The sequence below is a fragment of the Geotrypetes seraphini genome, chromosome 5 (assembly GCF_902459505.1).
Source record: "Geotrypetes seraphini chromosome 5, aGeoSer1.1, whole genome shotgun sequence".
Classification (NCBI taxonomy): domain Eukaryota; kingdom Metazoa; phylum Chordata; class Amphibia; order Gymnophiona; family Dermophiidae; genus Geotrypetes; species Geotrypetes seraphini.
In genome coordinates, this window is record NC_047088.1 from 112237934 (window position 1) to 112264307 (window position 26374).

Here is a 26374-nt window from a genome sequence, read left to right on the forward strand (position 1 = left end):
TCTTGTAGAAAGTTTCCCGTAAGATGTCATGGACGGGTAACTTTAGGAATTCTTTGGGGGGTTGCTCGAAGTCTAGGGCATCTAAGAAAGCCTGTGACTTCTTAGAGTCAGATTCTAATGGGATAGAGAGAACCGCTGACATTTCCCGAAGAAATTTGGTGAATGAGGATTGTTCAGGCTTTGAACCGGTATCGATTGTGGAGGGCTCTTCGTCGGTTGAAGAAGCCTCATCGTCGGTACCGGGTTGGGATTCTTCCCAGAGGTCCGGGTCCCTGACATCGGTGTGTATAGGACGGGACGGTGGTGTGGATGGTTCTGCGTGGCGAGTCTTAGAGAGAGATTTGCCAGAACGCATGGAGACTGTACTGGGGAAGAGGAGCGGTGCCGGTCTCGGTCGGCTTGGCGACGGTCCCGATGTCGGAGAGGATCGGCATCAGAGTGCAGTTGCACGAGAGGGTTGATGGGTACCGCCGCGAGCACCGGCATGGACGTATTTAATGGTACCAATGGAGTCGACTCCGATGGTATGGTGCGAGGCTCGGGCCGGTCCAGTACCGGAAGGAGCGGGGCCAATATTGTTGGCAACAGGTGCTGTAGTTGTTGCTGTAGCTGCTCCTGTAAATGAGTTTGGAGTATGGCCGCAATGCGGTCGTCCAGAGGAGGCACCGGTACCGCTTTTTTCTTTTTCGGTACCATAGGTGCTGCTCTACGCCCCGGCGATGAGGAGGCCGATGACGAGGCACTCACCGAAATCGGGGCGGAGCGTTTACAGGGTCGGCTGGATGCCGGGAGGACCGGTGTCGCCGCCGTGGCAGGAGGGCGCTCAAGGGAAGTGGAAGGCTTCTTAGCTGGCTTACCTGACGCCATCGACCCCGAGGAAGGATCAGGCGGTGTGGAGGTAGTCGGTGCCGACTTTAGCGGCGCCGTCGAAGGTGTGGCAGACTCCATGGCAGATCCAGTGGCAAAAAGGATGTTCTGCTGGATCTGCCTATTCTTTAACGTATGTTTTTTAAGAGTAGCACAGCGGGTGCAGGAGTCAGCCCGATGCTCTGGACCCAGGCACTGTAAGCACCAATTGTGCGGGTCAATGAGAGAGATCGGGCGTGCACACCGCTGGCACTTCTTAAAACCCGGCTGAGGGGGCATGAATGGAAACACGGCCTCCACAAAATCAAACCCGGAGGCCTGTATGTTGGCAACAGGCCCCGCCGGGGCCGGCCAGAAAAATAAAGGAAAAGACAAATTAAAGAATTTTTTTTTTTTTTTAGACGAAAAAGAAACCCGAACGGAAAAAGCAAAAAAGGAAGAAAATTACGCGAGCGGGAAAGCAAAGTAGAAAATTTCAACAGCCGTTGAAAGCACATGCGTCTTCTTTGCTCCGCGGAAATGAAGAAACTGGGGACCACGCTCTCCTCCGTCGAGCGGGAAGGCACCCGCGCATGCGCGGGCGGTCAACTAGAACTTTCTAGTTAAAAGTGTCCGTACCGGGGCTCCGTCGGTGACGTCACCCATACGTTAAGAATATGCTGCCTGCTTGTCCTGGGATAAAACTTATTTATAAATGATCTGGAAATTGGAATGACGAGTGAGGTGAATAAATTTGCAGATGACACTAAACTGTTCAAAATTGTTAAAACGCATGTGGATTGTGAAAAATTGCAGGCAGACCATAGGAAATTGGAAGACTGGGCATTCAAGTGGCAGATGAAATTTAATGTGGACAAGTGCAAAGTGATGCACATTGGGAAGAATGTTATCGGATGCTCCAATGTGTGGCAGCAACCACAAAAGCAAACAGGATGCTAGGAATTATTTAAAAAGGGATGGTTAACAAGATTAAGAATGTTATAATGCCCCTGTATCACTCCATGGTGCGACCTCATTTGGAGTATTGCGTTCAATTCTGGGCTCCTTATCTCAAGAAAGATATAGCGGTGCTAGAAAAGGTTCAAAGAAGAGCGACCAAGATGGTAAAGGGGATGGAACTCCTCTCGTATGAGGAAAGACTAAAAAGGTTAGTGCTCTTCAGCTTGGAAATGAGACAGCTCAGGGGAGATATGATTGAAGTCTACAAAATCCTGAATGGTGTAGAATGGGTACAAGTGGATCGATTTTTTTTACTCTGTCAAAAATTACAAAGACTAGGGGACACTCGATGAAGCTACAGGGAAATACTTTTAAAACCAATAGGAGGAATTATTTTTTCACTCAGAGAATAGTTAAGCTCTGGAACACATTGCCAGAGGTTGTGGTAAGAGCGGATAGTATAGCTAGTTTTAAGGAAGGTTTGAACAGGGGATTGAGAGATCCAAGATGGCCGCGGTCACGGTTTGCTGTGCAGCTGCCCGCAAGCCTCATCTTTTGAAACTTTTCTCCAGGCGGTTTTTCGTTTTGGTGAACGATAGAAATGCCGAAGAGGAGAGGAAAGGGTGTCCCTGGAACCTCGCAGCACCCTGGAGCGGTCTCCTCCGGCAACATTGAAGACTTGCTGAGGCGGATGCAGGGCGCCTTAGGAATGCTGGCGTTGCCATTGCCTGAGGCGCTTCCAGGAGACGGAATGGAGGCATCATTTCGGGCGCATGAGATCTCGTTGAGTCCCGACGTGAGAGCTCCTCCTCCCAATCCTCATGCCGCTAGTTCTCCGGGGGTAGAGAGGTAGTCAGAAGTTGGCATGCGCTCTCCCCCCCCCCCCCCCCAGGTTCCCGGGGACAGCGAGACTACTAACATTGACTCAGGATCTCTGAGTTTGCACCAGAGCCTGAATGTACACGAGGACGGTACAACATTGGGACTAGTCCCGACCCAGGAGGAACAGAGAGGAGGAAAGCCCCTGGTTGGTGAGCCTGACTTTTCAATTTCAGATTTGCAAACTTTTAGTATTGTAAAGCCACAAGAAGTGACTTTAGAAGCTTTGTGGGATCTGACTGCCAATTTGGTTAGAACAGTCAATATTAACTATTTTCAGATTGAGGGAAAAATAAAATCTCAGAATAAAGAAGTTCTTCAGATAAAACAAGATCTGGATGAAACAAAATTAGATATCCAGAACATTAAAGATCAACTTAAGTCTTCCAAAATGCTCCAAGAGACCTTAATTAAGGACAATGTTAATTTAAGAAGGAAGATGGAGACATTTGAAAATTTCTCTAGGAATAATAATCTTAGATTGATTAATTTTCCCCGAATATTAACAGTTACCCCAAGAGAAATGTTAAAACGTTATTTGTTGGAGATACTAGAAGTACCAGAAGATTCATTGCCTCCTTTCACTCAGGTCTATTATTTACCAAGTAAAAATCAAGATCACCAAGAAAGGAACCAAGGTCCAATTGATGTTTCTGCTTTACTTGAATTGTCAGATAAAGAAAGTGCAACACCTGCAACACTGATTGTGACCTTAGCTATTACATTGGATAAAAATTGGCTTCTGAGATTATTCTTCAAAAATAAAGAGAAAAAATTTCTCGATTTTAAGATACAAATGTTCCCAGATCTGGCAAAAGATACACAGAGGTGTCGAAGAGGGTTCTTATTATTAAAACCTGGTGTTTTGGCTCTTGGGGGAACTTTCTATCTCCGTCATCCTTGCAAATGCATAGTACACTTTAATTCTCAGAAATATGTTTTCTTTGAGCCGCACCAGCTAACGGCTCTCCTTTCTATGTCCCCCCTGGAGAAGGAAAAGAAATGAGGGCTTTGATATTAGATGCCTGAATATCAGTTAACCGTGTTCCACGTATCTTAGTTATTAATTTCTTCTTATTCCATTTATGTTACATCATGGATCTTATTTGTGGACTTGAGTGATTAAGCAATATTTATGTTCTTATATAAAATTGGAAGATGTATTGTTTTTCTTTTGCTGTGATCACTTTTTGTACAAGTTAATCTTGAATTGATAATTGAAATCTATAAATAAATAAAAATAAAAAAAAGAAGGTTTGAACAATTTCCTGGAGGAAAAGTCCATAGTCTGTTATTGAGAAAGACATGAGGGAAGCCACTGCTTGCACTGGATCAGCAGCATGGAATGCTGCTACTCCTTGGGTTTTGGCCAGGTACTAGGGACCTGGATTGGCCACCCTGAGAATGGGCTACTGAGCTTGATGGACCACTGGTCTGACCCAGTAAGGCTATTCTTATGTTCTTATGTACCCCCACCCTCTTGATATCTCCTGCGCTTTCATGCCCTCTATTGACCCTTTCATCTTTCTTCTACCCTCTGATGGTTTGAAACATGTAACTCCTATCCCTAATGTATTTTAGTTTATTTTTTGTTTTTTGTAACCTCCACTTCTCATGTAGTAGTATTGTAAACCGCTTAATATTCACGTACTAGCAGTATATGAAATGTATTAAATCCAATCCAAGTCAGATATTTGAGAGAAGTTGCAAGAGGTTCAAAGGGAGACTTTGAAGTCTCAGGCAACGGTCTATTTTGGGAGTTCCCCAATCTGAGAAGATCTGTCAAATGATCTGGAAATTGGAATGACGAATTAGGTGATTAAATTTGCAGATAAGAACATAAGCATTGCCTCTACTGGGTCAGACCAGGGGTCCATCATGCCCAGCAGTCCGCTCCCGCGGCGGCCTTCCAGGCCTATGACCTGTAAGTTCTCCACCGCCTAAAATGTTTATACCCTAATCCTGTAGTCCGCTCTATAGTAACCCTCTATCTATATCCTGTAATCCCTTTCTCCTTTAGGAAGTCATCCAATCCCTTTTTGAAACCCAATATTGTCCTCTGTCCTATCACCTCTCCTGGAAGCGCATTCCAGGTGTCCACCACCCTATGAGTAAAGAAGAACTTCCTAGCATTCATCTTGAATCTGTCTCCTTTCAGTTTTTCTCAATACCCTCTTGTTTTTGATGGCCCCACTAGCCTGAAGAATCTGTCCCTCTCCACCTTCTCTATGCCTTTCATGATTTTATACGTCTCTATCATGTCCCCTCTAAGTCTCCGCTTTTCCAGGGTAAAGAGCCCCAGTTTCTCTAGCCTTTTAGTATATGAAAGGTTTTCCATGCCCTTAATCATCTTTGTTGCTCTTCTCTGGACCCTCTCGAGTATCGCCATATCCTTCTTAAGGTGCGGCGACCAGTATTGGACGCAGTACTCTAGATGCGGACGCACCATCGCTCGATACAGCGGCAGGATAACCTCCTTCATTCTGGTAGTGATACCCTTTTTAATAATGCCCAACATTCTGTTCTTTGAGGCCGCTGCACATTGTGCCACTGGCTTCATCGTTGTATCCACCAATACCCCCAAGTCTTTTTCTAAGTTGCCCTCCCCCAGTACCCTCCCTCCCATCGTATAGCTATACATCAGGTTTCCTTTCCCTATGTACAAGACTTTCCATTTCTCTACATTGAAGCTCATCTGCCATCTTTTTGCCCACTCACCCAGCTTGTTCAGGTCACTTTGTAGATCTTTGCATTCCTCAACAGTTCTGACCCTACTGGAGAGTTTTGTGTCGTCCGCAAATTTAATAACTTCGCACTTCGTCCCTGTTTCCAGGTCATTGATGAATATATTGAACAGCAATGGTCCCAGCACTGACCCCTGTGGGACACCGCTCGTGACCCCTTTCCCCTTACTAAACTGTTCAAAGTTGTTAAAACGCATGCGGATTGTGAAAAATTGCAGGCGGACCTTAGGAAATTGGAAGACTGGGGAACCAAATGGCAGATGAAATTTAATGTGGACAAATGCAAAGTGATGCACATTGGGAAAAATAACCTTAATCACAGTTACCGGATGCTAGGGTCCACCTTGGGGATTAATGCCCAAGAAAAGGATCTGGTTATCATAGACACTACGATGAAACCTTCTGCCCAATGTGTGGCAGTGGCCAAAAAAGCAAACAGGATGCTAGGAATTATTAAAAAAGGGATGGTTAACAAGACTAAGAATTTTATAATGCCCCTGTATCGCTCCATGGTGCGACCTCCTCTGGAGTATTGCGTTCAATTCTGGGCTCCTTATCTCAAGAAAGATATGGTGGCGCTAGAAAAGGTTCAAAGAAGAGTGACCAAGACGATAAAGGGGATGGAATTCCTCTCGTATGAGGAAAGACTAAAACGGTTAGGGCTCTTCAGCTTGGAAAAGAGATGGCTGAGGGGAGATATGATTGAAGTCTACAAAATCCTGAGTGGAGTAGAACGGGTACAAGTGGATCGATTTTCATTCCATCAAAAATTACAAAAACTAGGGGACACTCGATAAAGTTACAGGGAAATACTTTTACAACCAATTGGCGGAATTTTTTTTCACTCAGAGAATAGTTAAGCTCTGGAACATGTTGCCAGAGGATGTGGTAAGAGCGGATAGCATAGCAGGTTTTAAGAAAGGTTTGGACAAGTTCCTGGAGGAAAAGTCCATAGTCTGATATTGAGAGACATGGGGGAAGCCACTGCTTGCCCTGTATCGGTAGCATAGAATATTGCTACTCCTTGGGTTTTGGCCAGGTACTAGTGACCTGGATTGGCCACCGTGAAAATAGGCTACTGGGCTTGATGGACCACTGGTCTGACCCAGTAAGGCTATTCTTATGTTCTTAGAACCGTTAGCTCCTCTTGTGTAGAAGAACTTGCTCTATTGCATTGAGTTGGAGAAGGGTTGAGAGCTCTTGGTGAAGGAGGGTCTTCTCAAGAGCATTGAAAAGAGACCCTCTTGAGGGATGTTTTGGAGGCTTTCGTAGTATGCATAGGGCATAACCCTGAGCCACCACTTGGAGAACACATTGATCCAATGTTATGAGGGTCTAACAATGGTAAAAATGGTGGAGTCTGCTTCCTATTGGAAGATTCAGAGGGAGAGAGAGAGAAATGCTGGTAATGCTCTTTAAAAAGGAGTCAAAAAGACTGTTGATTGGATTGTGGCTGATACTGGGTCTTTTATTGTCTATGCTGCTTAGAATGTCTCTGAGTTGTTGGTCAATATGATGTAGATGGTTGGTTATATCTATGCCTATAATAGTAAGAAGAGCATTTGGAGGTATTGGAGTATTTTTGGGATGATTGTTGTTGAGATTATATGGTGCTTGACAATGTTGGCATGTAGTTATTATGGGTCTTGATCTATTGTGTAGCATCTTCATTGTGATCCCTAAATAGGTCATCTCCTAAGCATGGGATGTTGGAAAAGGGATCCTGGATATTGGCATCCAAATCTGAAATGAATAGCCTATCTGTGCATGGCAGTGGAGACTGCCGAAGAGTGGGAGGTGATATCAAAGGCATCAAATGTAGATCTGACCATATATTTTCTAGTTTCTATAAATCATTGGTCAAATGTTAGAATGACTTGAGCTGGTCTGACAGAAGGTACTGCTCATAAGTCGGTAGCTGTTTAATTAGAGATTTCAAATAAAAAAGTCACATAAAAATTATAGTTGAGTATTCTTTTAGCAAGCATCATTGCTTGGAATACTCTTTTGCCAAATTTGTCCAAGGTTCTGCCCTCTCTGATGGAGTACTGGCATAGGTACGAGAACTGTTTGCTCACTTTAGGCTGGTGCAGCAGTTGTGGTTTAACAAACCTTGACAAGACTGGATTCTGTATAAAATGTCCAGTTTACTTGGGGCAACTGGCACAGATGGTGTTTCCCAGTTTTTAAGGAGGGCCTTCTTCATAAGCTTATGTAAAGGCACTTTGATGGAGTCTTTAGGCCATTACATGTAGTCTAAGGCCTCATTTCTTCCTCTGACTCCACATTAACAGGAAGTGCTTGGCCCATTTGTCTGATAAAGTTGGTAAAAGAACATACTTTCAGGTAGGGGATCTTATCTTATCTTATAAAATAAATGATGACCAGCAGAAGGTTGTATAGTTTTGTTTCAGGAACCACTGCATTTAGTCTGTCTAAATTCATCTGTCTCCTCTCATGGTTCAGCACTCAATGAAAATTGTGAGACCAGCCACTCTTGTTTTTTCCATATACTTTTATAGAGTACAGTGTTTTTCTAACTTATTACAGTATTTAGCAATTTGAATACCACTGCAATGTAGTGTAACTCATTGCCAAAGAAGGTTAAGGTGGTAAATGGACCACAAAGTGAATGGAACACCAAAATTTGTTGAATGATGCTATCAATTATAATGATAATTTAAAAGTGTGTGGGGAGGAGAGGTATGATGTATGAAAATATCACTTTGACTTGTCCTCCCCCATCCCCCATACCTAGATTGTGCCCTGGTGCTACTCCAAATATTTCTGACCAGAGATACCACTGTCTACTGCCCTGTGAAAGAGAGAGCTACAGCAGAGTACTTACTTCCCTGTTGAGAGGCCATTTTGGAAGTCATTCAGCAAGAGATGGAAGATACCAGATTATGATTTTTATCTTTGCTGCATAAAAGTACATTGTTGTGAAAACAGTCTAATAAGACTGTAGGACTCATATTATTTGTTAGCTAATGGATATGGCTGCCATAATAGCTATGCAGATGGTGGCAGGTGGGCAGGCTTGGGGTAGGGCCTAACTAATGCTCCCTCTAAGGAGTAGCCGGATGCAGGCAAATTTTGAAAGCCTGTTAACAGTCTGTTTGAGAGAAACAATTGGAGCTGGTCCCTGAGTTGATGAAAGGAACTGGAGAAGTTAGAAAGCTTGTTAACTGTCTGCCTGGGGAGAGAGAAAGGTATTGCTGGAAGTCAGAAGCTGAATCAAGGGGGATAAGGCAACACCTGGTAAAGAAAGATGCACAGTCCCTAAGCTGCTGGAAGAAGCTGTGGGAAAGTGGAGACCCTGTAAGGATATGCAGCCCATGGCCTTCTATAGTACCCTGTGGCTGGTTATGTACACAGGAGGCAGGCCAGAAGGACACTATCAAGTAAAAATAGGGTAAATAGGACAAACAGAAATTCCACCTTTACTAGCATATTCAGAGTTCTGGGATGCTGATCCCCAGAGCTACCGTATTTTTTGCTCCATAAGACACACTTTTTTCTCCCAAAAAAAGTGGGTGGAAAAAAGGATGTGTCCTATGGAGTGAATACCTCAATCCCCCCTTCCCCCCGTTACCTTATTTAGATCGTCGCCCGCCCCTTGCCCGCTGCCACTGCTACTGCTGGTTGCTTGCTCACTACCGCCAAAAGTACAGGAAGGGAAAGGCCAGGTGGGTGCAGCGATTGCATGCCGCCAGCCTGGAAGCCTTACCCCAGACGTCAATTCTGATGTCGGCGAGAAGGTTGGACCTTCTCTCCGATGTCAGAATTGACATCAGAAGTAAGGCTTCCGGGCCGGTGGCCTACAATCGCTGCACCCAACTGGCCCTTCCTAGCAATTTCTTCTGTTCCAGTGCCACGCTACTGAGCCATGAGTCCCTTTCCCCCAACCCCCGCCCCCTCCCACTGCTGCTGCTTCATCGACGTGTCCTCATTGGACGGGCGGAAGAGGACAAAGGCTGGAAGGCAGTGAGGGGAACATGGGAGGAAGGGACAATTGTTGGCCTGAGAACATAAGAACATAAAAATTTCCACTGCTGGGTCAGACCAGTGGTCCATTATGTCCAGCAGTCCGCTCCTGCAGCAACCCTTAGGTCAAAGACCAGTGCCCTAAGTCTAGCCTTACCTGCGTATGTTCTGATTCAGCAGGAACTTGTCTAACATTGTCTTGAATCCCTTGAGGGTGTTTTGCCCTACAACAGCTTCCCGAAGAGCGTTCCAGTTTTCTACCACTCTCTGGGTGAATAAGAACTTCCTTACTTTTGTACGGAACCTATCCCCTTTTAACTTTAGAGAGTGCTCTCTCGTTCTCTCTACCTTGGAGAGAGTGAACAACCTGTCTTTATCTACTAAGTCTATTCCCTTCATTATCCTGAATGTTTTGATCATATCCCCTCTCAGTCTCTTCTTTTCAAGGGAGAAGAGGCCCAGTTTCTCTAATCTCTCACTGTACAGCAACTCCTCTAGTCCCTTAACCATTTTAGTTGCTCTTCTCTGGACCCTCTCGAGTAGTACCGTGTCCTTCTTCATGTACGTCAACCAGTGCTGGATGCAGTATTCCAGATGGGGACATAACATGGCCCAGTACAGCGGCATGATAACCTTCTCCGATCTGTTTGTGATCCCGTTCTTAATCATTCCTAACATTCTGTTTGCCCTTTTCGCCGCTGCCGCACATTGCGCAGATGGCTTCATTGACTTGTCGACCAGTACTCCCAAATCTCTTTCCTGGAGGTACTGCACCAAACATCCTGTATTTGTTTATAGGATTTTTTTTACCGACATGCATCACCTTACACTTATCCATGTTAAACCTCATTTGCCATGTTGCAGCCCATTTCTCGAGCGTGTTTATGTCACATTGCAGGTCTTCGCAATCCTTCTGCGTCCTCACTACTCTGAATAACTTTGTATCGTCCACAAATTTAATCACCTCGCTCGTCGTACCAATTTCCAGGTCATTTATAAATATGTTGAATAGCACGGATCCAAGCACTGAACCCTGCAGCACTCCACTTGTGATGCTTTTCCAGTCTGAGTATTGTCCATTTAACCCCACTCTCTGTTTCCTATCCACCAACCAGTCCACGTGAGTATTTCACCCTCGATTCTATGGCTCGCAATATTTCGTAGTCATGCATGCAGGACCTTGTCGAATGCCTTCTGAAAATCCAGATATACAATGTCGACCGGGTCACCCTTGTCTATCTGCCTGTTTACTCCCTCAAAAAAGTGCAGAATGTTCGTCAAGCAAGATCTTCTTTTGCTGAAGCCGTGCTGGCTGATTATGTCCATCTAGGTCAGTGGTAGGCAAACTCATTAGTCAAAAGAGCCAAACAGTAGCAGTACAACGATTAAGATTTATTTTCAGAGCCAAATTTCTTTTGAAGAACCATGTTTTTAGGAGTCTGTTTAAACTAGCTACTAACATTAAATAAAACCAGATATCATAATAATAATAATTTTATTTATTGCCAAAAAAATCTTTTTCTACTTTTTTGTCATTTCTGCTTTATTCATCTTGTCTTCACTCATTTCTTTCTAGCCAGCATCTGTCCTCTCTCTGTCTTCCATGCAGCATCAGCCCCTTCCATGTCTGCCCTCTCTCTCTGCCCCTGCCATCCACTGTCTGCCCTCTCCCCGTTTCATATGGCATCTTCCTTCTTTCTATGCTCCTTCCATAAACTGTCTATCTTGTGCCTCTTCTCTCCTTTGTACATGATTCATTTCAGCTCTGCCACCTCTCCATTTTTCTCTGTCACCACCCCCCTCCCCGATGCTCTGGCATCTCTCTCTTCTTCTTTCCTTCCCACCCCACGGTCTGGCATCTGTCTCCTTACCTTCACTGATTCCCTGGCATCTCTCTCCTTTCCTTTCATCTCTCCCTCCCCATTCATGCTCTGACATCTCCTCCTTTCTTTTCCCTTGGTCTGGCATACCTTCCTCCTTCTCTCCATGTCTTGGCATATCTCCCTCCCTCTCTTCCCCCATGCCCTGGCATCTCTTCCTCCCTTCCTGTTTCCTTATGTACATCGCTTAGGAAATTAAATAGGCGATTCATCAAGAATTAATAAAACTTGAAACTTGATCCTTGGTGTTACTGTGAGGTCCCTCTCCTGATTTTAAACCTGCTACCCTTGCTTGCTTGTTGCTTGGGTGTCTTCTGTGTCTGCTGTGGTTATCCTATGTGTCTGCTGTGGTTGCCCTCTGCTGTTCTTTGCAGCGACTCATCCCTTCTTAAGGTGCTCTCGCTAAGGTGAGCGCCTTTAACACGCGCCTTTGACAAGCGCCGAATGGCTGAGCGCTGTTGAGCCCTCCCCTTTTAAGGAAGAGTTCCGGTGGATGATGGGGATGGGGGGAGCTACCTCTCGCTGATGCCCCTTGCTCTCTCCTGCCTCTTCTTCCCCTTTCCTGTTCTCTCCTGTGTTTCTCTCTCCTTCTGCTTCTCCTTTCCTGCCTAAGCCTGATTAACTCAGCTCCGTTGGCCACTCCCCTTTTAAGGAGAAGCTCCAGTGGATGATGTCGGGGGTGGAAGGAGCTACCACTCGCCAATGCCCCTTTCTCTCTCCTGCCTCTTTTTCCCTTCTCCTGTTGTCCTGCACTTTTCTCTCCTTCTGATTTTCTCTCCTTCTGCTTCTCCTTTCCTGCTTGCCTGCCCAAGCTTGATTAACTCAGCTCCGTTGGCCCCTTCCCTTTTAAGGAGGCACTCCAGTGGATGACATCAGGGGGTGGGGGGAAGGAAAGAAAAAAAGAAATCACCAGACAATGGGGGAAGGAAGAGGACAAAGGCTGAAAGGCATTGTGGGGGACACAGGAAGGAGGGAGGGAGGGAGGAAGGAACAATTGTTGGGCCTGAGAAAGGAAGGAAGAAAGGAAGACAAAGGTAGGAAAAATGATTTTATTTTCAATTTAGTGATCAAAATGTGTCAGTTTTGAGAATTTATATCTGCTGTCTATATTTTGCACTATATTTGTCTATTTTTCTATAGTTGTTACTGAGGTGACATTGCATGTCATCTGCCATGACATCTGTGCCCTGTCCCTGCCTGCCCTATGCCCTGTCCTAGCCTACTACTAGACCACCAGAGGGGGGACAGGGTACAGAGCCTGGCAGGGAGTGTGGGGTTGGGTGCAGAGCATGGCAGGGAGAATTTGGTTCAGAATGTATTTTTTCTTATTTTCCTCCTTTAAATCTAGGGTGTGTCTCATGGTCAGGTGCGTCTTATGGAGCGAAAAATACAGTATATGTATAAAGATAACCAAATGCTTAGAGAAATTTTCTGCCAGCTTCCACCAAACTATTAACCAGAGAGAGACAAGCTTTCTCTCTCTCTCTTCTCCAAAACAGCTTTCTTCTGCTACACTGTTTATCAGGCTGTAAAAACTCTGACTTGTTCAAGAGTAAATAGTAGCTTTCTGCTCTTGGCAGTGGGAGGAGTCCACACAGTGTAAATGATAGCCTCCCTGTTGCTATGACATTAGAGGCCTGTTTGCTGAATTTCTACACTCAGTGAACACAGAGACAGATTTAGGGAACACAGGAATCCCCCTCCTCACAGATAGAAGGAGGATGCTTGTTGTTAAGCTTACCCACCTGAGTGGTGTACTATGTGTTAAATGTAACAAGCTACTCCAGTTTAAGTTGATGAATAAAGTTTATTTAACTGATTGGAAAAAGAAATGTGGACTCCCAGATTTGGCTGAAGGATACAAAGAAGGTATTGGTGGGTTCATCTCCACCACTTGCGGCCTGGTGTGAGCACTGCAGGATCACACTATTCATGATGATGTCATGTGCATCTGTGATGAAACCTGTACTCTTCTTGGCACTGTTCACTGTATTAGTATGGCAGTCAGGTGCACAACACAGCTCTACCCTCTGCTGCAACTCAGAACTGCCCCTTCCAGCCTGGAACTCCCTTGCCACCTCAGCAAGGCAGCAACCCGACACTGCCAGCTGCCAACCACGGAACCTCCCTCCTGCAGCCTGACACTAACACCACCACTCCGGACTCGTTGCGGCCTGGACCCAAGGCAGGCATGGGATTAATGCATGCTGTTAGCATTGGCCTGTGCTAATAGTTAACATGTGCTAAACAGCCAGTGCACTAAAAATCTTTTGCTGCTTAGCATGGGATGGGGTGAGGATTAGGTGCGCTATTGCCAGAGATTGGGTATAGATTGCATATTGCACTTAACACATGAAAATTAGTGTGCACTACCATTTGTGCAGTTAGGATAGGTGTACATAACCCCTCTTCACTTTTATGAGTGATAACATCAGGGGACTTGCTGGGCACACCCATGTTATTAACGTGCTAATTTGGGCTATTAAATTGTGGTAAATGCAAAACTTACTACAATTCAGTAAACATGGCCTTATGTTTTGCATTTTGAGGTATTTTTAATTCCAGAAAGATAAGCATAATTGCTCACGCTATCACTCCTCCAAACCCAAGTCCAAATGAACAGTTAGCCTAACATGTGTTCCTTAGAGCAGGTGCAAATGCCAACATTTAGATTTTATAAAGTAGACATGCATTTCTATTGAAAAATAAAAAATACATATTTATCATGTCTGCCCAGAACACATCCTTTTGAAAACTGTGTGTGCCATGCACAAACAAGTGTAAGTAGCACATTTTCTGGACACTTTGGACCATTTGTACATATAAACCCACTGTTTATATAAGCAAATACCACATCATTTTAAAATGACCTCTTAGATCTTGTGAATATTGGTCTCTTTGCCTTCTTTTTCTTGTTCCCTCTCTCTTTCTGTGTTATAGTTTGCTATTGATTTACTGCATTTCTTTCCTTGTCAAGGCACTCACCCCTGCTCACCTGCTTTTGGGTATGATGCAATAAGGAGGTCATCAGGAAGACTGTGGAAGTTCTTCACTTTCTCCCAGTTGAGCTGTGTAAGGTCAAGGAAGGGCACACCATCCAGCATTACAAGCTTCAGCCTCTCTACCTTTTCCCGCTTGTGCCCTTGCAGAGCTTTGTGCAGAGACATTTTGCTAAAGATTCAGACATTAAACAAGTTAAAGAAATGTGCTTCCAGACTGGATGAGAGCTCATACGAAATGCCTTAAAGAATAAGAAACTCAGGTGAGATACCACAGAGAATGTGAGATTTCAAAATACATACAAGATACATTAGAACAGTGGTTCCCAACCCTGTCCTGGAGGACCACCAGGCCAGTCGAGTTTTCAATTAGCCCTAATGAATATGCATGGAGCAGATCTGCATGCCTGGCACCTCTATTATATGCATATCTCTCTCATGCATATTCATTAGGGCTATCCTGAAAACCTGACTGGCTTGGTGGTCCTCCAGGACAGGGTTGGGAACCACTGCATTAGAACTTGGTAAAAATGCTACAAAGAATATGCCAAGTGAGAGCTGATGCAGTGGAGGAGATAGTTCCCAGCTGAGCAAAAGGAAATATTCCATGTAGCACACAGAAAGAAAACAAAGTGAAACACATAGATCCTCAGGATTCTCACAAAATTGAATTAGTCACAGGATAATAATATACATTTTGTATTGGATGTCAGACTCAATCTCATTAAGACTTGGCATGGCCATATTTCGGCTTGTCTGTGTTCATCAGGAGTCAAAACAACCTTTACAACCACATTCCTTTGTATGGCAAATTAGTATTAGGTCATCAGGTGGATTAGGCCAAAAAGGAGGACTTCCAAAAATTGAATTCACCACAGGATAATATAAAGTTTAGATCTAGATGTCATACCTTAGCGAATTCAGACTCACATCTTTGGAAGCCTTGCATTTTGACTTTAAGCCACCTGCTGACCCAATACTAATTTGCCTTACAAAAAAGTGTAGATGTAAAGGTTTTGACTCCTGATGAAGGCGGACCAGCCAAAACACGTGTCAAGTCGTGTCAAGTCTTAATGAAATTGAGTCTGATATCCAGATACTAATTGTATATTATCCTGCGGTGAATTCAATTTTGTAAGAATTTTGACTATGTGCTCCACGCCTTTGTTTTTCTTGCAGTGGAGGAGATATCATGGAGAACATGAAAATTTGGGGAAATACCATGGAAAACCAAACACAATACAAGAAAAGAAAATTGTATGATATTTTCAGGAACTTTGAGGCATGATTTAGGATCTGTGATATAGTAATTTATTTCTATGTGGCATTAGGTGTTTAACATATTTTTAGCATGTGTTAAGTGCTTAAAAAACAATGAGATCACGTGTTGCCATGATCTGGAGCAGACACTGAAAGGCAGAGCTCCCTCGTATACCTCACAATATTGCAACTTAATGGGGCAAAGGTGATTGATTCTGATGGATTTTGCACCTTCATGAGCTCAGTGTATCAGTGCTCTATGAATTTCACGAGTTCCTCTTAACCAGTTCTCTAAAAGGGCCTTATAACCTCTTATGTGGAGATATAAATTTACACCTAGAGCTATCAGATCATCCAGAGACTACAGAATTTTTGGTCCTTTCTAGCTTCACTAGGCTTCCCTAACTCACCCCCGGTAACAACTCACAAAAAAGGCCACCAACTGGACCTGGTATCGCTATCCTCAATAAACTCAATAAATCCCACTATTTGATGGATATCAGAAACCTGGGCTGATTCTCTATGGTCTGATCACAAAATATGTAATTTCGAATTTGAATGGCAATGGAAAACAACCTCTGCCACAATGAAAGTTAAGAACAAACCCACACAATTCCACACCAGCAGAGGCAAGATCAACTCCATAGAATTCTGGTCTCACTACGATATTATTTACAACCAAGACGAAGATTTTAATCAATTCATGAGTTCCTGGATCTGCACCAGCACCCACATCCTAAACGAAATGGCCCCACTGAAAAAATGAAGGATTAGACCTAGAAACCTAACAGGCTGGTTTGACCTAGAGCTCCTTGAGATAAAGAGAGAGTTAAGAAGGTTAGAAAGGAAATGGTCAAAATCAGGAACCCCAGAGACTAGAGACGCCTGGCGCCAAATGCTAAAAAGCTACAAAAACATAACCAAAGAGAAGGAAAAAATGTTCTATGCCCACAAAATAGGTAACACCTCCTTAAACAGCAGCAAGCTGTTTAAACTAGTCAATGACCTGTACAATACTCACTCCTACATGAACCCGGTAGAAGAACTCACAGTTATAGCAGACAACCTAGCCGATTTTTTCAATTCAAAAATAAAAAAATTAAGACTTGCTTTATCAAGCCCTCAAGACTCCCACTGGGACTACACCTTCCCCCACGACCCAGATGCATCTAAAGCTGACATGAGTTGGTCCAACATCAAAGAGATTAACTGGCAAACATTCAATAAGCTCTACAACAAGTACGCCAAATCATTCTGCAGACTGGACCCTTGCCCCCCAAATGTGATGAAAGCGGCCCCTATCAACTTCAAAGCCAAACTACTAGACTGGATCAACCTACAACTATCCATTGGCAAGTTTCCAGAGGACTTGGGTCAAATTGTAATAACTCCTATTAAAAAGAACACCAAAGAAACATCCAATAACATAGCCAATTTTAGACCTGTCGCAAACATCCCTCTTGCTGCTAAATTAATGGAAGGCCTGGTTAACGCTGAACTAAATACCTACCTAGACAAATTCAATCCTCTGTAGAACAACCAATCAGCACCAAAACAATTATGGCTCACTCCTAAACCACCTACATTCCCTTCTCAGTCAAGGCACCAGTGCAATGATTCTTCAACTGGACCTAAGTTCTGTCTTCGACCTAGTAGATCACACCATCTTAATGAACTGTTTAGAATCCTTAGGCATCACAGAAAACGCTTACAACTGGTTCCAGGAATTCCTCGAGTTCAGATCCTATCAGGTATTCAAAGAAGACAAATTCTCTTTCAGTTGGGAAAACAACTGCGGGTTGCCCCAGGGCTCCCCGCTATCTCCGACCCTATTTAACATCTACCTTATCACATTGGGACACCTGCTACAAAGCCTAAAACTCAACTTTTACATTTACGCTGATGACATTACTGTAGTGCTACCACTAACCTGTCTGTCGTCAGACTTTATTAATCTTTTAACCAACACCCTATAGCAAATAGAGCATTGGATGATGGCCTTCAAACTAAAACTGAACACAGAAAAAACTAAATTTTTCCTGGCATCTCCCAATGAAAAGATAAACCAGAACAGCAGATGTAGGGTAACATGCAATAGTTTGATCATGTCCAAGAAGTGCCCCCCCCCACACCTGTAGCCTTCCATCAACCTAAACAAATAATTCCAATTCACACAGTCAAATGTCTTTTGTGCATACAGACTCAATAGGAGTGTCGGAAGTGTCTTAGTTGATACATGGCTCATAGCAGTCATCGTCTGCCGTACATTCCAAAATGCCTGCCAATTCTGAATGAAGCCTACCTGATCTGGAGGAATGACCCCAGGCAGCAATGGTGTCAAATGTATAGTTAATATCTTGGCTAATATTTTCAATTCAAAATTTATCAGAGATACAGGCCCATACGATTCCAAAAGCTAGGGGTTTTCCCCAGCTTTGGCAAGGCTTTAACGGTAGACTGATTTGCATGCACTGAGAAAGATTTATGTAAAATCACTTGCTCATAATAGGCCTCTAATGACGGGGATTTATGTTCTTGCAATAATTTATAAAATTCAGCTGTCATGCCATCAAGTCCCAGAGCCTTTCTTAATGAGGCCTGCTGGATAACATCCCTAATATTATAGCTAGATATGAATTCATGTAGTGTTAGAACAGCCTCCACCCCCGCTTTGGATGGTCTAGTAAAGCAGCATAAGACTCCACAGTCTCTCTAGAAACATTTTGAGATTGATTGATTGTAATACTGTACAGTGCTTCTGTTTACTGCCTGTTACCACTGAATTTTGATGTTTTATAGCTTTACACAATGAAGGACCCCCATAGGTTGAGTCCCGACGCAAGAGCACCTCCCCCTCTCCCTCAGACTGCCAGCTCCCCGCGGGTGGAGGAGCAATCGGAAGGCGGTGTGCTTCCTTTCCCAGAGGCCTCGGATATCAGAGAGGGGAGCTTGGATTTAGGTTGATGGAAGGCTACGGGTGTGGGGGGGGGGCACTTCTTGGACATGATCAAACTATTGCATGTTACCCTACATCTGCTGTTCTGGTCAATGGACTAATGTTGGAGTATTTTCCACTGGGAGGAAGTACAAAATAAGGTGCCCCCCTCCCCCCTGCTCTTCATCCTGTCTCTGGAGTCTCTGTTAATCCAGAAGACATCTGCTGGCAGGATTTTGGGCCTAGAGGCAGGATGGGAAACTATTAAGTGCATGGCAGACGATTTGCTCTTGATTGTGTCACACCCTTGTAAATCTGTAATGACAGTTTTGCAATTGATACAATGATAGAGGCAGGTCTCTGGCTTTATTATAAACCTTGATAAATTGGAGGCAATGCCCTTGGTGGGGTATACTTATGCTAATTGGACCTCTCCTTTTCTTTAAAAAAAAAAAAGAAAGAAAGAAATATAAGATGTGATATTTAGGTGTCTATGTAACAATTAATGTGGCTGGTGCATATAAAGAAAATTACATTGTGCTGTTTAAAAAAAGCCAAAGTTTAAGAGGTAGAATAACACTCTACAAGGTGCTATTCCCTAAATGGCTTTTTGTACTTCAGACATTTCCCATGTACTTAACTAATAGACATTTGAATACTTTTCAATCAATGTTACGCAAGCTTCTGTGGAACAACAAAAAACTGTGAATTTTGCTTCAACAATTGTTATGTCTGTTTGGTAGGGCTGGATTGGCCCTATCGGAACCGAGGAGATACAAAGTGGTTTGTTTGATGCGGCATCTGGTTGATTGGATTTAGCAATCACAACATTTTACACCTACTAAGTTAGAACAGCAGCTTATTACCCCAGTGCACTTGATGTATTATCTATATGCTAAATATCCTTACCAGATTTTACCAGCATGAAATCATCTGATTATAAAATATATGGCATTGAATAACATATATCTTCTAGATCCACTGGACTATCACTGTTGGGCAATTCTGAATTAGGCCTGGATGCTTCTAAACAATACTTGCAGGACTGGAAAAGCCAGGGCCTGGCCTATGTAAAGGATATGCTTACAGAAGAAGGTAGCATGCAATCTATGGAGGATTCAAGTGCAGCAGGCATCCTTGATTCACGGTTGAAATATAGCCAAGTGTGCCACTTTGTACAGTCTTTGGATAATGAGCCAGTAAAGGAGGATGCTGTGGAAACGTTTACATTGTCTAGAAAGACCAAGGCTAATCTATCATTCCATCAAATAATTCAATACCACCCTATGATTTTGATCAGGTGGTAATGGCTTGGAATGATGAGACAGAGGGCAATCCAGTGGTGTCTGGAGATGCAATTCGTATCTTAATGAAAAATATCACGAAGGTCTCAAAATTGTCTAACTTACAGGAATTACAATAAAATTTTCTGATGAGATTGTATATGGCTCCTCAATGTTTTTTTTGGTGAAAAATAGATGCTTCTGTACAATTCATCAAATGTCATAATCCACAGGCAACTTTATACATGTTTTAGTCTTGTGAAAAAATACAGCACTTTTGGATCAGCATAATGAATTATCTTTGGCATGCTATGAGCAGGAGAGTACCTGTGAGGACGGATATACAGTACTTTTGTTTTCTCATTTTGTGACATTGGGAACCAGGAGTGCCACCAATCATTTAATTTTAAAAGTGTCACTATTGGCCAAGAAATGTATCTTAACTGCTGGAGGCAGGAATGGCCTCCTTCTATGACTGAGGGCTCCTTTTACAAAGCCGCATTAGCGGTTTTAGCACACGCAGCTTTTTAGCGCGCGCTAAACCCGCGCTACTGAGCTAGAAATAACGCCAGCTCAATGCTGGCGTTAGCGTCTAGCACGGCCGGCAGTTTAGCACGCACTATTACGTGCATTAAACCACTAATGCGGCTTCGTAAAAGGAGCCCTGAGTGAAAAAAATGAAATCTATTCATTAATACATGGGAAATTGGATGTTAAAGTGGCTCTCCCAATGCATGGAGAATATTTCAGCAGACTTAGATGTCTGTTTGGGACTGTATACCCCATAGAACTCAGAGTTACTTGTTAAATTTATAACCCAGGAAGGAAGTGGGATGGGTGGGGGGAATGGGATCTGCTTATTGCAATTTTTGTAGTTTGGACCACTGTGAAGAACCAACATGGGTGTTTGTGAGATTTATAGAATTGCTAATGTTCTGTTAATTATGTAGAGCTGCATTTTATGTGCAGTAAATACACAAAATAAACATTAATAAAAACAACCCAACAACAATGAATGTGGTCAAACAGCTAACATGAAAACTACATTAAACACCTAAAGAGCAATTCTATAACAGAGCACTCACTCACGTGCATAAGTGTAAAGGATATTGTAACTTTTGCAGGCAAGTGTACACTAACGTGCATAATGGTGGCAAAGTGCCTAAGTGCTATTATGCAAGGGGCATTCAAAAAGGTAAGGCATGGATGTGACTACCACTTGCATGCACAGCTTGCATGCATGACTTATATCGAGTACACTAAGTTATGTGCGCCCTTGCTGCATTTGGGCACCTGCAGTTATACCAGGTCTATGGTTGGTGTAACTACAGGCACCTAAATGTAAATCATGCTGGTACTGGGTTTCACTAATATTCTATAATGAAACTTAAATGTAAGGCACATCGATACCAGGATACCCTAGAATTCTATAAAGGTGACCTTATAGAATAGGCTCTCACGCATGCCCATTTATAGAATGTGGAATATTGTGATAATATGATGAAGGGATGGGAAAGGGGCAGAGAGTGCTCACCACAGTTAACATACATTGCCATTGTGTTAAAATGGGCTGTCCTGCTTATTAGCATCTCATACAGGTCATATTAGCATATGTTAAGTACAATATCTTTACAAAAGACGAAAGCTGTGGAACCAATAATCTTGATACACTAGTTTATTTAAAAGTCTTCACATTAAGGGGTGCAGATCAATAAAACAATCCAATGATACACAGTAAAGATGTTGTGGAGTGGACCCGACACGGTCTGTGTTTTGGGCATAGAAGACCTTCTTCTGGGGTCCTATGTGATGTAATCACAGAATTTGGTATGTGGTGAAGCAATCAGAATACTGAGTATATGAGAGTGTAATATTTCCGATGCAGGCAATGCCGACAAATGAGCTTCCCAGCTCATGCCCTCCTTAGGCATCTGGGCCAACCGAAGTCTTAGGCCACTCCTACCTCATCCCAGAATGCATTTGGAAGGAGGCCTAAGTCCCCATGTTAATGGATTAGGACCCCCAATTTTTGCAAATTAAACAGTCTTTATTCTTCATACCTCCTATGCATCATTATTGTTTTGTTGCCACTGGTTCACTTACTTTTTCTGGTAAGATTACATCATTGTGGAAGATTTATCCATGGAGCTTAAAAACTTATAAAATCATAAAGGTGGAACAGGTACATGTGAATTCATTATTTACTCTTTCAGAAAGTACAAAGATTGGATGACACTCCATAAAGTTACTAAGTAGCATATCTTTTCAAAAGCCCCTATCATATGTGAAACTTATAGTTGTAAAGGCAAAGAATTATAAATGTATCTTTCTAAATCTTTAGAGCTAAATATTCAGCTAACAGTGGTCAGTGTCTTTTTGGCTACTGCAGATGTTATCCCTGGATATTCAGCACTTAACTGCCTAAGGTGAACCACATAAAGATAGAACTGTGCTTTATGTACAGCTCCCCCTCCCGATTTGCAGTTTCCCCACTTGCAAATTCGGTTATTCACAATTATTTTTGCCCCTTGTTTTTTAATGCAGAAACGCTGCCTCAGACATCCCCCAGACCTTACCTGGTGGTCTAGCAGTGATGCAGGGCAGGAGCGATCTTCCTATGCTCCTGCCCCGTGCAGGGCTGTCATCAAAATGGCTGCCGTGAATTACCGTTATAGTCTCGAGAAAAAGTCCTGTTGTAGTCTTGAGTCAAGTGAAAAAGCCAGAAGAACCCCCCCCCCCCAGTTTCTCTTCCACCCCCACACAAAGTCCAACCCCCCCCTAAAAAAAAAACAGCTAGGGTTTTTAAATGCAGTGTCCTTAACTCAGGTATCCTCAACCCAACAGTTCAGTCAGCAAATGCAAAGTCACAAAATGTTCTCCCAAAGGAAAACAGCACATTTACATCAAAAAGAAACAGTCTTTACCAAAAGTATGATGTCCCAAACTTAGCAAGCTCAAAAAACAAACACTCACAGCTCTGCATTCAGGAATGCCTGGTAACCAAACCTACGTCCATCAATTCTGGCTCCTGAAACAGCTCCTGTGGAATCAGAGTTTCCTGGAACTCCATTTGCTCCTCTTGGGCTGGATCTGCAAATTCAATAGAGGAACCTACCTCCATCAGGTCTGGCAGGTTACCCTGGTTTAGGCTGGGAAGCTGTTTCATGCGAAGAGACTTGTTCCTCCTCCCTATCCTCTCCAACAACCTGCAGGCTTTTCAGAAGTGGAGCCATGCCCTAACCTGCTTACTCTCTACCCTGTGGCTCTTTTGGGCTCCCCCGGTGGCTGTTAGAGAGAATGTCTGACTTCCTATAAATAGGACTAGACTTAAAACCTACGTTTCCAGGTAGGTTTACAGCAGGGCATTGACTGGGGAGGGTTTCCATGTCCTCCCATTCTGGGTCTGATCAATCATCAAGCTGTTCTATCTGGCTCTGTGGTTTAGCCTGCGAAGATTGCTTTCTGAATTTACCTCCACCTTTTCTATGTAACTTCACTGGGACCATGGCAGGCACTTTTTGATAATTTTTATGTCACCCCCCCTTCCCACCCCCACAGTATTTTTTCCCAGATAGTAAGTCATATGTATACCAAGTTTGGTTGAAATCTGTCCATGCATTTCAGAGTTCTGCTGTGAAAACTATGGATTAGAAAGTAATATCTGTTGTTTTCCATAATTTTTACATCACCCCCTTCCCACCCACAAAGTATTTATTCCCCAGATAGTAAGTCATATGTATACCAAGTTTGGTTGAAATCTCTCCATGCGTTTCAGAGTTATGCTGCAACATACATACAACAATAATGAATATATGCCTCAGTTGTATTTCTGATAATATCCAGCACTACAATTGTTTAAGTTGGTTTCACATCACATCAAGGATTCACAATACAGTGAACACTCTTCAAATGTATGGATCTTCAGACCACCATCAGGGTAGACACCACTAACTGTTTTACTCTTCGTCGGTCCAACCTTTATTTATTCATTTTTTTGTTCATTTTATCCGAGTTTATAACTAACTTAATTTTCATATTTTTTAAAAAATCAGTAACAACATCACTAGGCTTTAGCTTATAGTGATACTATCCATTCTTCACCTCTCCCAAATATACATACATACATACATACATATACACACACACACAGATACATCCGATTTTATATACAATAAATAGATGCCTGATGTGCACACAAGTTAGGTTATGGCATGCACTGTGCTTAGCGTGATTCTATAAGGTGTGCATATCTTTTATAGAATCACACTAAGCGCCATTCTAGTCGGTACCAGTTTTTTGGGTACCATATATAGAATATGGCCTTTAATGCATAAGTGCTAACTCTACCCCGAGACCACCCATAGATTAGCAGTTTTTTGCTTGGACACTAACTGTGAATATTCAGCAGACTAACTGTTTGTGTGCACATCTGTGGTTAGCTTTAGACAAGCAATTTAAATGGCCAAGACCCTCTTCTGGCCATTTAAATTGCTTTGAATATTGACTCTTTAATTTCTTCAGCAGCCAACACTGTTCCCAAATCCAACTTGCATAAATTCAGGGAAATGGCAACACCTTACTTCAGAAACTTAAGTTGAGCAGGTGGCCATTCATGCTGAAATGGTTGCTAGGTCCTGACTAAGAACAGATAGGGTTTCTGACAAATTTTTATCTAAGGAGAATGCAATTTGTATATTTTCCACTGTATAAATTCATTGAAGCCTAGTTGGCATAACAAAATCCCTAATGGTTGCATAAAAATATTTGACAGCCAAAAAAGGAGATGATCACCTTTGCACGACTAACCATAAGGTCCAATAGAAGAGAGCAGAGTGTGCCTGGTCTTTAAAGCCCACTTTATTAGCAACCAAACATAAAATCCATGTAGACACATGTAGTAGATTATGGACTCATAAACGCATTTGGTAGATCATGGACTCAAAGGCAGTCCCCTAAAAGTCCCACATTTCATCTGCACTGATTGAATCATTTACTATTCCTATAGGGACTCGGCTCAGTATAAAGGAGGTTAACTCACCCTCCTACACCCAGCTTTCTGTAAAGCTAGATCAACATTTCATGGTTGTCCCAACTAAATGTAGAAGATAAATTCAATAAAATAAGTATGTAAGTTGTCAGCAACTTAATCAAAGTGTGATCCAATTAGCATCAATATAACATTTTCTGATTTCTTTCAATTCAGAGCCTCAGGATGTAAATTAGGGAAGGGAGGGATTTGATATATCACCTTTCTGTGGTACAATTAAAGCAATTTACATATTATATAGAGGGTTGGGGTTTTTTCCTAACTCTAGTGGGCTCACAATCTTTTTTTTTTTGTATTATTAGGGCAATGGAGCATTAAGTATCTTGCCCAGGGTCACAAGGAGCTGCAGTGAGCATTGAATCTGGTTCCCTTGGTTCTCAGGCTACTGCACTAACCATTTGGCTACTTCTTTCTCCACTAAGACAAGATAATAAAAACATAATGCTACTTTAGTGATAAAATTGGACATAACAGCCAGTTGACTTAAAGAGATACCCGAAGGCTGGTGTACAATCAGGATACTAATCCTCCCTTTAAAATTAAGCTGCTAACAGCCAACAATCCACTCCCTAAGGGTTAATCAGCTTAATCTGTTGCACCTGCCACTTATATTTCACAAGCAACTCACTGCTCTCTTCGTATGAATCCCAGATTGTACAAATGCTAAGCTAAAACAAAATCCTGAAAGCCACATAACAGTAATGATCAATAAGTATAACTTAAGTCAACTATCTAATCAAATCATTCATAGTTGAAAACTTATTAATCATAGAACACATATTAATCAGTACACAGTGTAATACATTTGATACTGTCTTTCTGAAACACAGTCTACCCAATATTCAGTGTATTTAACCAGCTGGGAATGGCTCACGGTCGGCTAAATACTACTAAGCCGGCTATCCACCAATATTTGGCAGGAGACAGCTAGCTATCTCCTGCTGAATGTCTCAGTCAGTGGATTGATCAGTAACCAGCTATGTTATGCGACATAGCCAATTACCGCCAATATTCATCAGGTAGCAGGCTAAGCCTAGCGGCCAGACAGACCCGCCTAATAAGCAGGTCTATCTTTGGCACCTATGCCTTAGTCAGTCAGCTGATGAATATTTGTCTGACTAAGTCTTTAGTGGCTACACTGAACCCATAAATTCCATGCCAGTGGCCAGATGGCTCCGGCGCAGAACATCTGGGTTGGCTACGGTTCACGGGAGGTAGCCGTGCTGCCTGCTGTGGACTGAATATTGGCACCAGTGTGTCTATCCACTTCAAGAGGTCAAAGAGCATATTCCCTCTGATTATATATATCTACTGAGATCCACAAGAATAAAACACATACAGCTCTCAATCTTAAATACAGAATACACTGAGCCAGTGGTCTCAAACTTGTAGCTCGGGGGCCACATGCGGCCCACCAGGTACTATTTTGAGGCCCTCGGTATGTTTATCATAATCACAAAAGTAAAATAAAACAGTTTCTAGATCATATGCCTCTTTAGCTATAAATTATAATATTATTATTTAGACTTAGCCAAAAGGAAAGATTTATAAACT

At 42.8% G+C, this 26374-nt stretch overlaps 1 protein-coding gene across 1 annotated transcript in view; it reads right to left on the reverse strand.

Moving 5' to 3' along the window:
- Positions 1-22404, reverse strand: part of LOC117361046 (sulfotransferase family cytosolic 1B member 1-like) — a 53194-nt gene extending 30790 nt beyond the window's left edge. Inside the window, exons 1-2 of the mRNA XM_033945843.1 lie at positions 22350-22404; positions 14292-14467 (exon numbers count right to left, since the gene is read on the reverse strand). Coding sequence (XP_033801734.1) covers positions 14292-14463 — 172 coding nt within the window. The 5' untranslated portion in view covers positions 14464-14467; positions 22350-22404. The remainder of the gene's footprint in view (positions 1-14291; positions 14468-22349) is intronic.
- Between the last annotated feature and the right edge of the window lie 3970 nt (positions 22405-26374).